At 45.0% G+C, this 14,056-nt stretch overlaps 1 protein-coding gene across 3 annotated transcripts in view; it reads left to right on the top strand.

Annotated features, from left to right (window-relative positions):
• The window catches only part of ATP9A (ATPase phospholipid transporting 9A (putative)), a 174,864-nt gene that overhangs the window by 113,156 nt on the left and 47,652 nt on the right, over positions 1–14,056 (top strand). For all 3 annotated transcript variants that reach the window (XR_008496086.2, XM_054467116.2, XM_054467117.1), the window contains exon 14: positions 979–1,191. Coding sequence is in view for 2 of the 3 variants with exons in the window: in XM_054467116.2 (XP_054323091.2) it covers positions 979–1,191 (213 nt within the window). In the remaining variant the exon portion in view is untranslated. The remainder of the gene's footprint in view (positions 1–978; positions 1,192–14,056) is intronic.

The raw sequence follows: 14,056 nt of genomic DNA, 5'->3' as shown, positions 1-14,056 counted from the left end.
TGCAGGTCTCCTAGCTGCTTACCACCCATCCAAGAATAAGGCTTAGCTTTGGTTACCCTTCAGTGCTGTTTTTACCATGTTGCTCAAAACCATTTTTCCAAGACTTAACCCATTCCTGGCCCTTCAGAGGCTGAGCTGTGTTGCCAGTTGTAAAGGAAGGGATGGGGAAGGCCAGTTGTATGCCATGGAGCTGCCTCTCAGGCAAGAGCTGGGGTTTAAAGTCAGCCTGCAAGGCAAAACTTGAGCGCAGTTACCATTACTCCTGAAAGTCTAGCTTCATTGGAGGGCCAGGTGCCATTTTGCAGTGAGTCCCATCCGGCCAGGGTTTCCTCCAGCTGTTCCTGACACCTTGCTGGACTGCCCTGGGTTGCTTGTTGTTGATGGTTGTTACTTGCATAGGGGTACCCAATGAGGTTGTTGCCTTCTATTATAAACCAAGAAGATTGTGAGCTTAAACAGTGGTTCTAAGCCGAGGGTGATTTTGGCCTCTATTGGACATTTGGTAACATCTCTTGTCACAACTAGGGGAGTGCTGCTGGCATCCAGCGCATCTGGTGGCTGAAGGACAGGAATGCGGATGAACATTCTATAATGTCCCCCAACATAGGAGTGCCCAAGTGGGGAAACTCTATTCTGAACTACCGGGATCCCTTTCAGTGCGGTGGGGTCCTCATTCTGTCAAAAGCCCCTGACACCACCCCAGGGAAGATAGATTCACTCAGTCTGCAGGTAGAATCATTCTCGTTCATTAAATTGTAATTTTTTCCTCTGTTTCTTTTTCTTTTTTTTTTTTGCCAAGCATAAATGACAAACCCTGAAAATTACATGTCATTTATTTGCAACATCATTGTAGATATACCTAAGAGTTCTGTGTGTAGGACAGTAAAAGAAAAGCAATAGCTGCACGGCTGTTCTTCCACACACTCCAAATCATTCCTGCCTCTGGTCATCTTCCTTGTTCATTTCTCCTTCCTGTAGCAATCCCAGGACCCACCGGCTCAGAAGGGCCCGACGCTCACCACTAAGGTCCGGCGGACCATGAGCAGCCGCGTGCACGAAGCTGTGAAGGCCATCGCGCTCTGCCACAACGTGACTCCTGTGTATGAGTCCAACGGTGTGACCGATCAGGCTGAGGCCGAGAAGCAGTACGAAGACTCCTGCCGCGTGTACCAGGCATCCAGCCCTGATGAGGTAAACCTGGGCAGGTGCGGCAAGGCGTGGGGAGGCCCTAGTTGTTTTCTCTGTGCTGGAATTAGGCGTTTTCTAAGGAAGCAATGTGTCAGGGCAGACAGGAGCCAGGATGGTGCAGGGCTGCTGGGAGACGCATTTTCAAATACAAGAAAGAACCGCTCTTCCTCTAAAAAGAATAGCCTTGGACTTGAGGTATAACCTGAATTAGGAAAGTTAGAGATTTTGTTTTCTAACTCAAAAGGCCAGCATAACAGGGCACAAGGTCCCATTTAAACCACGTACTTTAAAAAAGATGTGAATAATTAAGATCTTAATTAAGATAAACTCCACATTCCATACAGTCTACCCATTTAAAGTATGACTTTTTTATTTTATCTTTTTCCCTGAGACACAGTCTCACTGTGTCGCCCAGGCTGGAGTGCAGTAGTGTGATCTCGGCTCACTACAACCTCCCACTGGGGTTCGAGCGATTCTCCTGCCTCAGCCTCCTGAATAGCTGGGATTACAGGCGCCCACCACCATGCCCGGCTAATTTTTTGTATTTTTAATAGAGATGGGGTTTCACCATGTTGGCCAGGCTGGTCTCGAACCCCTGACCTCAGGTGATCCACCCGCCTTGGCCTCCCACAGTGTTGGGATTACAGGCGTGAGCCACTGCGTTGGTGAGTATGGCTTCTTAATATAGTTAGTATATTTTGGGATTTTTTTTTTTTTTTTTGGCAACCATCATCACAATCAAATTAGGATATTTTTATCACCCCAAAGGAAATTCTATACCCACTTTCCTGCTGTATCTCCTTCTCTTCCTCATTCCTCCAGCCCTAAAGCACCCACTAATCTACTTTCTACATCTATAGATTTGCCTATGACAGACACTCCAAACAACTGGAACCATACAATAGGTGGCCTTTTGTGATTGGCCTGTTTTACTTAGTGTAATGTTTTCAAGATTCACCTGTGCATATTCACGCATCAATACTTCATTCCTTTTTATAACTGAATAATAATCTGTTTATGGATATATTACTTTTCTTATCCATTCATCAATTAATCCACATTTGGGTGTTTTTTTTTTGTCTATATAGATAATGCTGCTATGGACAATTGTGTACAAGTATTTGAATGGGTGTAGATTCCTGTTTCTCTTGGGTATATACCTAGGAGTGGGTTGGCAATGTCATATGGTGACTCTATAGTTAACCTTTTGAGGAACTGTCTGTCTTTTCCAAAAGTGGCTGCACTATTTTACGTATCTACCAGCAAGGTATGACAGTTTCCGTTTCTCCACATCTTGGTCAATACTTGTTGCTGTCAGTTCTTTGGATTCTGGACGTTCTAGTCAGTGTGGAGCGGTATCTCATTGTGGTTTTGATTTGTGTTTTCTGGATGGCTCCTAATGTAGAGCATCTTTTCGTATGCTTCTTGGCCATTTGTTTATCTTCTTTGGAAAAATGTCTATCCATATCCTTTACCCATTTTTACTTTGTCTGTTTTTCTTTTTGTTGTTTGTTTGTTTTTGTTTTGCTCTGTCGCCCAGGCTGGAGTGCAGTGGTGCAGTCTTCCCAGCTCCATCTCCCAGAGTGCTGGGATTTTAGGTGTGAGCCACAGCACCCGGCCGCCTTTCAGTATCTTTTAATTTACTTTTTAAAACGTGAATTTTCCTATTGATATAGTTTGTATCCTCCTTTTTTCACTTACTATTTTATCGTTTCTGTTTTCTAATCATCTTGAATATTATTAAAAACATTCTTTAAGAATTGCTACCTATGCATGTGCCCTGATATCCTAACTATTCTCATAATTGGAACTTCTCATACTATAGGAACGTAGGTTATTCCTAATTTTTAGCAGTGATATTTATAAGTATTTTGCAATGAACATCCTTACACCTTATAATTCTAGAAGTGGTGTGATTGGGTTTATGAATTTAAGAGATACTTTTGAGTAGACTAACACTGTGATATTAGTGCTAACAAGACAGCCCCAGGCCCCTAGGGAGGAGGCTTGTGTGACACAGTATAGTGTGTGACTCACTCCCGGGATCCAGCTCCACACTTGGGCAGTTACTTATGCTTGCTGTGCCTCCAGATCTGTGCCATGGAACCCCCACAGTGGGGCTGTTGTGAAGCCCCAAGTAGGCAGTCAGTATATCTTGTGGGTCAAATTGAATGAGTATTTTTTTTTAGAGATGGGGTCTCGCTATGTTGCCCAGGCTGGAGTAGTGCAGCGGCTCTTGATAGGTGCAATTATGGCTCACTGCAGCCTTGAACTCCTAGGCATGAGCCATCCTCCCACCTCAGCCTCCTGAGTAGTCAGGACTACAGGCGTGTGCCACCATGCCCGGCTTTAAATGAGTATAATGCTCATGGTAACTATGGCCAGAGTGCTTCCCAGAATTTTTTTTTTTAAACATTTAACTCTTCTACCAACATTGGGAGGAATCCCAATTTTTTTTTAAATCCATTTTAGGAAGAATGGGGCTCCTAAAGTTCTGGACCAATTTGCAAGTATCAGTGAGCCTGTGGTTCCCGGCGGTTGGGGGATGGCACAATGAAAATCTTTCCCGAAGTTCACAAATGAAAGAACGCTTGAGTGTCATCTTCTCTGTCCTGGTGTTTCTTTCTCCCTTTTTTAGGCGGTGGAATTTGTCACTTGGGAGACTCCTCCTTCCAGCCTGCAGGGTGTTTGTGGAACAGCTCAAGCTATAAAACCTAGTTCATCCGTGACTGTTGACATTTGAACCAGGGTTTTCAGGAGTGAAAAATGCAGCCCCCTGGCCAGCTTCTGAGATGGGAATTGTGTGCAGAAAGAGAGGGGGAGGGAGGGTAGGTTTGGGTGATTGTCCTGATCTACTTGGACTTGTGCCATAGTAAGTGACAATTTCAGGTTTATCATAATTTCTTCTTTCTGTGACTTGGCAGGTTTAGTCTGTTTTTCCCTTTGGGAATGATACTGTGGAATAGCAATGTCAGAGAGGGCCATATTTTTGGTAGCTAGGGACTGGGAACCAGTAACCTTGTGGGTATTTGATGGAATTCAAATTTATTTTATTTTATTTGAACTCCTGACCTCAAGTGATCCTTCGGCCTCCCATAGTGCTGGGACTACAGGCGTGAGCCACTGTGCCAGGCCTTTTTTTTTTTTTTTTTTTCTTGCTCTGTCGCCCAGGCTGGAGTGCAGTGGTATGATCTCGGCTCACTGCAACCCCCATCTTCTGGGTTCAAGTGATTCTCGTGCCTCAGCTTCCCAAGTAGTTGGGATTACAGAAGTGCGCCACCATGCCTGGCTAATTTTTGTATTTTTAGTAGAGACAGGGTTTTCACCATGTTAGCCAGGCTGGTCTCAAACTCCTGAGCTTAAGTGATCTGCCTGCCTCAGCCTCCTAAAGTGCTGGGGTTACAGTCGTAACCACCGCACCCAGTGGAATTCAAATTTGAGCAAGCTCCGGATGCTGACGATCTGAGAAGCAAGTCCTGCCTGAGGCCCCTGATGCTCCTGTTGGCATCTCTGGAGGCTTTAATGCCTGTCGCCCACTCCTCTGCTCCCACTGGACTTCGGTGTGTTTGTTTTAGGGCTGTGCAAAGATTTTTCCATGAGGGTAAATCTTTCATGGAATGCTTTGCGCTTCTCGGCCCCTTTTTCTCAAAGTGAATGGTACTTTATCTCTTCTGTGGATGAATTGCACTTGAATTCAGATTTGTCTTGTTTTTCTAAGATTCTGAATCGACTGAGGAAAAAAAAAAAGAACTACTTTCCTTTGGCCTTTGGTGTCTTCAGAGGCCAGTGTTACCTTTTTGCTGTGGTTTTTTTTTTTTTTTTTTGAGACGGAGTCTTCCTCTGTCACCCAGGCTGGAGTGCAGTGGCGTGATCTTGGCTCACTGCAAGCTCCGCCTCCCAGGGTCACAACATTCTTCTGCCTCAGTCTCCCCAGCAGCTGGGACTACAGGCACACGCTGCCACGCCTGGCTAATTTTTTTGTATTTTTAGTAGAGATGGGGTTTCACCATGTTAGCCAGGTTGGTCTCGATCTCCTGACCTCGTGATCCGCCCGCCTTGGCCTCCCAAAGTGTTGGGATTACAGGCGTGAGCCACTGCGACTGGCCTTGCTGTGTTTTTTTTTTTTTTTTCAACTTTTATTATTTTGTATTGCAGTTATTTTATGTCTATAGTAGAACACATGAATGCATTGATCAGAAAAGTAAAAAGTAACCCATAATCTTACTAAAGGTATAGTCATTGTTAATGTCTTCTGATCAGCCTTCTAAACTACTTCAGAGGCCGCCTACCGCCAAATACAAATAGGTTTATATAAATGCCTCATGAGGCTCAAAGGAGGCTAAATCTAGTTCAGGTGAAATCTTTCAGAAAGCCGTACTGTTTCCAGGTCCCTGTAGGATTCCACATAGACTTGGCTGGCTCTAGAATCGTGCCTTTGAAATTCAATATCAATAAAACATTGCTAGCCTAGGCAAGGTCAGTTTATGGAACACGTATAGAAACCAGTATGCATTTTACTTGGGAGCTGCTGGAGTAATTTCTACCAGTTGGCGTGGGATTCATTTCCTGTAACAGAAAGCAGGATTTCCTAAATTTGTTTCCTGTGCACATTCCAGTTGGGGAACCTTGAAGTGTCTTTATTCAGCTATCGATTACAGCCTGGGGGCGCTGGGCCCTCCCTGCCACCGTACAGTAACTCACGGAGGAAATGAAATAGATACGATCGGACCCGGAGGAGCGGAGCGCTGCTCAGATGCTGGAGCGAGCAGGCCTCAGCCCTGACAGCATCCCACCATTTCTAGGATATTCCACAGTGTCGAGAGTGGGTGGTGGGGAGTGGGAGTGGGGGCTGTGGTGATAATGCAACTTTCCAGGCCTTTGTTTCTTGGTTTGAGCCAGGAGGTGCTGTCCTGCAAGCAGCTAGGATCAGCTCTGTCCATGGCTCATTCACTTGTCTTTTCCATGAATTTTTCATATTTAAAAAACTTTTTTTCTTTTTTTGGCCAGGCGCTTTTGAGACAGAGTCTCGCTCTGTTGCCCAGGCTGGAGTGCAGTGCTGTGATCTTGGCTCACTGCAACCTCCGCTTCCTGGGTTCAAACCATTCTCCTGCCTCAGCCTCCTGAGTAGCTGGGACTACAGGCGCCCACCACCATGCCTGGTTAGTTTTTGTATTTTTAGTAGAGACAGGGTTTCACCATGTTGACCAGGCTGGTCTCAAACTCCGAACCTCAAATGATCCACCCACCTTGGCCTCCCAAAGTGCTAGGATTACAAGCGTGAGCCACCACTCCCGGCCAAAAAAGCTTTTAAAATCACAAGTACTAATGTCTTCACTACAGAAAAGGGAGAAATTGTAGAATCACAAAGAAGATAAAAAATAACCTGTGATTCTTACCACCTGGCGATAACTACTACTGTTTATGTTCTGGTATAGATTTTCTCAGACTCCTTCTAAATGTATGCATATTTAAATATATATATATTTATTTTATTTTATGTGTATTTATATAATACATAAGATATGCACATTTATATTTATATAATATGTAAATATTTACATATTATAAATATGTAAACAAATATATATTATGTAAATAAATATATAAATAAATAAATATTATGTAAATAATTTAAATATTCACATAATATATAAATATATAAAATAATATTTACTTTGTGTGTGTGTATATATATATATATATATATAATATATGGAGAGAGAGAGAGAGAGAGAGAGGACGAGTACAGAATCATGCTGTAGTACATATAATTGAACAGGAAGGAGGGTGAATTAAGTAACTTCCTTTAGAAAGTCATATGGCTTTCCGAGATTGCACCACTGCACTTGAGCCTGGGCAACAGAGCAAGACTGTCTCAAAAAAATAAAAAAAAAAGAAAGTCACATGACTTTCACATTTCTGTAGGACTTACGCTTGTGTGCAGGTATACGTGTGTGTGTGTGTGTATGTGTGATGTATTTGCCCGTGTGCCATGTTAGTATGTGTGTGCACATGGATGCACATGTGTGTGTATGAATGAAAGCTGCTTGCTGTATTTCACTGGGCCTTGAATAGCTGAGTAATTCCAGAGCAATGAATCAGCAGTTCTAGGTAACATGCAGAGTGTCTGCATGGCTAGCACATGCTCATGGCACAGAGTGAGAAGCCTGTCGCTCTCCTTCCCTGACTTCATTCTCCCAGGCTCCTTCCTCTGCGGCACCCACTGTTATTAATATCTGAGTATACTTGCAGAGATAATTCTTTGCATGTGTTAGAATTACCCTCATGCTTCATTTAAAAATATGTATTTTTTTTATTTTTTATTTTTTTTTTTGAGATGGAGTCTCACTCTGTCACCCAGGCTGGAGTGCAGTGGCACGATCTCGGCTCACTGCAACCTCCGCCTTCTGGGTTCAAGTGATTCTCCTGCCTTGGCCTCCCGAGCAGCTGGGACTACAGGTGCACGCCACCATGCCCAGCTAATTTTTGTATTTTTAGTAGAGACGGGGTTTCACCATATTGGCCAGGCTGGTCTCAAATTCCTGACCTTGTGACTCACCCACCTTGGCCTCCCAAAGTGCTGGGAGTACAGGCATGAGCCACCGCACTCAGCCTATTAAAGTATTTTTTAAAATTTAAAAGCACAACTGTAAATTATAGATGCAGCTTTGCACTTTGCTTTTAGTAGCTCAGTTTTTACAAATGTGCCAGGACATGGAATATCATTGCACTGTGACCTCAGCAGAGGGCTGAGTTTTACTGAAACATCTGCCGTGGGTTCCTGTAGCCTCCCAGTGGCATAAACGCATGTCTGTATTTCAAGACCCTGTCTACTCACTTTCATGGAAGGTGAGGGCATCACATTGGCCTTCCCTGCTTCTGCAGTGCAATTGCTGGCCATGTTTAACTTGTAACTTTCAATTCAATCAGCTGTGTGATTTTTTTTTTTTTGAGACGGATTCTTGCTCTGCTGCCCAGGCTGGAGTGCGGTGGTGCGATCTTGGCTCACTTCAACCTCCGCCTCCCAGGTTCAAGCGATTCTCTTGCCTCACCTCCCAAGTAGCTGGGACTACAGGCATCCGCCACCACGCCTGGCTAATTTTGAATTTTTAGTAGAGACGGGGTTTCACCATGTTGGCCAGGCTGGTCTCGAACTCCTGACCTCAAGTGATCTGCCCGCCTTGGCCTCCCACAGTGCTGGGATTACAGGCATGAGCTACTGCACCCGGCCTAGCCGTGCGATTCTAAGCAAATCATTGCTGCACCTCAGCCTCATCAAAGGTAAAGAGGGGCTAGGGCCATTGACCTCACAGGTCATTGCTAAAGATGAGGTAGTAATGGTGATAACAGTGGTACTGACGGCAGTGAGAAATGACCACCTATTGAATACCTGCTCTGTGCCAGGCCCTGGGTGGTGAGCCCCTCTTATGATAGAGTCACAACGATTGTGCCCATTTTGCAGATGAAGTATAAGTTGGCTAAGGAAAGTTCCCACGGTCACATAGCTGGCAAGATTAAAATCAGACAGCCCACGCCTAGAGTCTGGACTTGCAACCCACAATACCACTTTCCTCCCCAGGGGATGATGGCTTGAAAGTGCTTTGTAAACTCCTGAAGTGCTCCAGAGAGTGAAGGTGCCTGTGTTTGGGAGACTCAGGGCTGATACTGGATGAAGTTCTACAGTCTCTGGCTATTTTTAGCCAAACAGGGTACCCTGTTTGGAGGTAATGTTCACACACTCTGCATCTCCCAAGTACAGTGGAATTTTTATTTTAATTGTTTGGTCTCTTCCCTCTTTTCTCATCTGGGGAAGCTTCCGAGCTTGGTGAAAATAAGCTTTTTTCTGCCAGGCCCTGGCAGCCTACCTTCTGAGTATCTTGCCTTTACCACCCACCTCATTAGGATTCATCCCTTAGAAAGGAAAATTAAAATGAGCATGTTTCACTTAACAACTTCCAGTTCCATCTATGTTGCTGCAAGTCACAGAATTTCTTTCTTTTTTAATGTGTTTTGCTTATTTTTTTGAGATAGGATCTTGCTGTATTGCCCAGGCTGGAATATAGTGGTGCAGTCTTGGCTCACTGCAGCCTTGACCTCCTGGCCTCAAGCGGTCCTCCCGCCTCAGCCTCCCAAGTAGCTGGGATGAGAGGCGCACACCACCACACCTGGATAAATTTTTGTATTTTATTGTAGCAATGGGGGTCTTGCTGTGTTGCCCAGGCCAATCTCAAACTCCAGAACTCAAGCAATTGTCCTGCCTCAGCCTCCCAGGGTGCTGGAATTACAGGCATAAGCACTGCATTGGGCCAATAAGAGGATTTTTAATGGCTATACAATATTCTTTTGCCTACATACACCACAGAGTATTTGTTCCATCTCCCAAGCTTGCCACTTAGGAGGTTTCCCCCTTTTGGCTATCATAAATCATGCCACGATGCGTTGCCTTCCATGTTCTCTCTGCACATCTTTGACCATGTGTGTAAAAGGTTCCAGTTGTCTCCTTTTGCCTCATCTTAACCTTGTTGCTGAACGTGAGTGTAAAAACTGCTGGAGAGCTCAAGTACATGGCGCCGGAGAGGGCAGACAATCTCACGGTCCTTCTGCGGCTATGAGGTTGGTTGGTTTGTTTTTTTATGAGCACATTCTTGGTGAACCATAAGATGTATGCAGTTCTCCTCAATGCCTTGGGCATAGCCTGAGCCTCAGCCTCAGGTCCAGACAATGACAGTATTCAGACGTGTACACGAATGAGCCCGGAGTGTGAAGCAGAAAGATTTAGGAGGGTGTTGGAGTTTTACCACCACATTGCCATGACCTTGGACCCCAGGGGTAAGGTCAAAGAACAGAGGTCAGGAACTATAGGGGAGCTCTTCCATCCATGTTATTGATTAACCACCGAAGTGGGGTCTCGAAACAGGATTGTGGTTGTTCAGAAGAAGACAGCGGGGACTGTTTGAGCAGGGCTGGACAGTGTTTTACAGACGCTGTAGGAAACTGTCATGTGTGCCTCCCTTAGTGTTAGCTTATCCATGGGCCATAGAGGCAAAAGCTCTGTCCCGTGTGATATTAGTGTTGGCTCAGAATAGAGTTAATATGTAGTCATTTCTTTTTTTTTCTTTTTCTTTTTTGAGACAGTCTCGCTCTGTCGCCCAGGCTGGAGTGCAATGGTGCAATCTTGGCTCACTGCAACCTCCGCCTCCTGGGTGCCAGCTATTCTCCTGCCTTAGCCTCCTGGGTAGCTGGGACTACAGGCACATGCCACCATGCCTGGCTAATTTTGTATTTTTCGTTTATTTGTTTGTTTTGAGATGAAGTCTTGCTCTGTTGCCCAGGCTGGAGTGCAGTACCACAATCTCAGCTCACTGCAACCTCCGCCTCCCGGGTTTAAGTGATTCTCCTGCCTCAGCCTCCTGAGGAGCTGGGATTACAGGCGTGTGCCACCACGCCTGGCTAAATTTTTGTATTTTTAGTAGAGTTGGGGTTTCACCATATTGGCTAGGCTGGTCTTGAACTCCTTACCTCAAGTGATCCACCATCCTTGGCCCCACACAGTGCTGGGATTACAGGCATGAGCCACCGTGCCCGGTCTATAAATAGTCATTTCTTAGTGATCACATTTTAGGAAGATTATGCTGTTCGTTCTTCTTAAGTATTTATTTTTATCAGTCAAGTGATAGGAAGTTCAATTTCAAGTACAAGACATTTGGATCAAGAAGTGACTATTTATTTATTTATTTGAGATGGTGTCTTGCTCTGTTGCCCGGGCTGGAGTGCAGTGGTGTGATCTCAGCTCACTGCAACCGCTGCCTCCTGGGTTCAAGCAGTTCCGCTGCCTCGGCCTCCCGAGTAGCTGGGATTACAGGCACCCACCGGCCCAGCGAATGTTTTGTACTTTTTTTTAGTAGAGATGGGTTTTCACTATGTTGGCCAGGCTGGTCTTGAGCTCCATACCTCAGGTGATCAGCCGATTTCAGCCTCCCAAGGTGTTGGGATTACAGGCGTGAGCCACTGTGCCCAGCAAGAAGTGACCTTTTATGCCACTGTCTCTTCCGCTGATTCCTAGCAGGCTGTGTTTTGTTTGTTTCATGCTATGTTAAAAAAAAAACAATTGAAGCAGTATTCAAAAATCACTTGATTTTATATCAAAATTAGTTTTACTCAAGAAAGATCAGGTCTGGAAATAGTGGGCCCAACTTCTACCTGGCAGTGGTTGGCCAAGCTGGGCAGCTGCTGCCTCAGTTTTCTTCTGACCCCCACATGGCCCTGCCCTGCTCCTGTCTGCTCCTCTCCCAACCCCTGTCGGCATTTGAACCTGCAACCACTGCCTGGTGCATTTGAATGCATTTTCGTATTGAGTGAAGAAAACCGTGTGTCTGTGGATAGATTTATAATTTTGAAAGGCTGGATTAGGGCTGATCGGTGACTCTTTGTGAGCTTGAGTATTTATCTTATTGAATGCCACCAAATAACCCCTTTTATCAGATGTCACATTCCCGCCTCGTATCATACGTGCTCTGATGATTGGTATGTATCCCGCTTTTGACAAGAATTCAAGGCTACTGAGCGTGATCTGGCTTATTTCCCAAGCACAGCATCCCAGGTACAAAGAGAAAACTTTAAAAACTTCTCACAGGTGGTTTATTGCTGACCAAGAAATGATGAAAAAGCCCTTTGACGATGGTTTCTGGCCTGAGTCCCTCACATGGGCATTTGAGGAAGGGAAAGGTGTGGGCCCTGCCCCTTCGGTTTCTTGTCACCCAAAGGAGAAAACACAAGACTCCTGAGACAGGATCCCCTCCCCGCCCTTTCTACCTTTCCAGCATTTTATCCAGCTCGCGTCTAATGTATCTGTTCATTCATCCACCTTAACGAGGTTGCGTTTTCTGCTGCTGGCCTGACGTGCAGTTATTGAGACCCTAACTCAGGCTGTTAACAGCAGTGAGACGCAAGCCCCTGAAATCCTCTAACTTGTGTGATAAGGGGTGATTTCTTTGAACAGAAGCCAGAATGTTAAGTAACCTTGTTGTATATCACTGTGTTTTGGGAGGGAATGCAGATATCTCAGCTCACTCCCCAGATGTTTGTCTGGCCCACAATCGAGAGGTGTTAGTGAGTAACCCACTTCTAAACTGGTCTTCCCTGAGTAGGACTCTGGGGGATGTTATGTGTCCTGTTAGAAAGTAGCTTTAAATTAACACTGACTTAAGCTAAAGTGGAGGAGAGTGGAAGGGGAGAAGGAAAGACTTCCTGCAGGGCTCAGATCCTGTTGGAATCAGCTCCCAAAGAGACTGAGAACGTTCTTGTTTTGTTTTGTTTTGTTTTTGAGACAGTCTTTCTCTGTCGCCCAGGATGGAATGCAGTGGTACAATCTCGGCTTTCTGCAACCTCCGCCTCCCGGGTTCAAGCGATTCTCCTGCCTCAGCCTCCTGAGAAGCTGGGATTATAGGTGCCTGCCACCACGCCCGGCTAATTTTTTATCTTTAGTAGAGACGGGGTTTCACCATGTTGGCCAGGCTGGTCTCAAACTCCTGACCTCAGGTGATCTGCCTGCCTTGGCCTCCCAAAGTGCTGGGATTACAGGTTTGAGCCACCTCGCCAGACCCTGCAGAGGTTTTGATTAGGATGGTGGATCCCAGGGGTGGGGCTACAGAGATAGCTGTCGTAGGCTCCTGAACTCCACTGAGAGGCTTGCTCTAGAAGAAAGCAAGGCTGAAAGATGTTTACATACAGCTGTAATTGATCTTTCCTCAAAAGCGTTTGTCATTTCTGATCATTTCAGGTTACAGTTATTCAACATTTCCACTAACATGGGCCTGTGGGGTCTGTAGCTGGGCATGCTGAGCTGGCCGATTCTGCTGCCCAGCCCTGGAAGCCTCTTCTGGTTCTGGAGTTACAGGTTCTTTCTCGATTGAATTTAAGAGCAGGCTTTTGGGGAATTAGTGTATCTCTTGGAAGCCCAGTATCACAGACTTTTCACATCTTTTCAGGACAATTAACAGGTGAAGTAATAGCTGCTTGAGAATAAGAATAAAAAAATCATTTCCATAAGTGTTTGAAAGTACCTGAAGAATAATTCTTTTTTTTTACTTTATTACTAAATAGGTATATAAGGAAGGATATAAATTTAGTCAGGGTTTTTAGCTTGTACATAACTAGGTATTTGTAATATTTGAATTGTATCGGGATGTTTATTTAATTAAAGTTAAACGTAAAAGAAATGCATGTACATATTTGAAACATTTCAGTGGTATAGAAAGCTAGAAGTGGCCGGGCGCCATGGCCCATGCCTGTAATCCCAGCACTTTGGGAGGCCGAGGTGGGCAGATCACGAGGTCAGGAGATCGAGACCATCCTGACTAACACGGTGAAACCTGTCTCTACTAAACATACAAAAAAAAAAAAAATTAGCCGAGTGTGGTGGCGGGCACCAGCTACTCAGGAGGCTGAGGCAGGAGAATGGCATGAACCCAGGAGGTGGAGTTTGCAGTGAGCCAAGATTGCGCCACTGCACTCCAGCCTGGGCAACAGAGTGAGACTCCGTCTCAAAAAAAAAAAAAAAAAAAGGCTAGAAGTAAAAGCTAGAAGTAATTCTCTCCATGTGTATCACTCTATAAACATTTTTACACTGCACCCAAGCTTTTTTACATAGACAGATGGGATGATTTTTTTTTTCTTATTTTTATTTATTTATTTATTTTTGAGGCAGAGTCTTGTTCTGTCACCCAGGCTGAAGTGCAATGGCGCCATCCCAGCTCACTGCAACCTCTGCCTCTGGGGTTCACGTGATTCTCAACCTCCCGAGTAGCTGGGATTACAGGTACCTGCCATCATGCCTGGCTAATTTTTGTATTTTTGTAGAGATGAGGTT

The sequence above is a fragment of the Pongo pygmaeus genome, chromosome 21 (assembly GCF_028885625.2).
Source record: "Pongo pygmaeus isolate AG05252 chromosome 21, NHGRI_mPonPyg2-v2.0_pri, whole genome shotgun sequence".
In the NCBI taxonomy this organism is placed as follows: Eukaryota; Metazoa; Chordata; class Mammalia; order Primates; family Hominidae; genus Pongo; species Pongo pygmaeus.
Note: the sequence above shows the minus strand (reverse complement) of the source record. Positions and strands in the feature narration are given on the sequence as shown.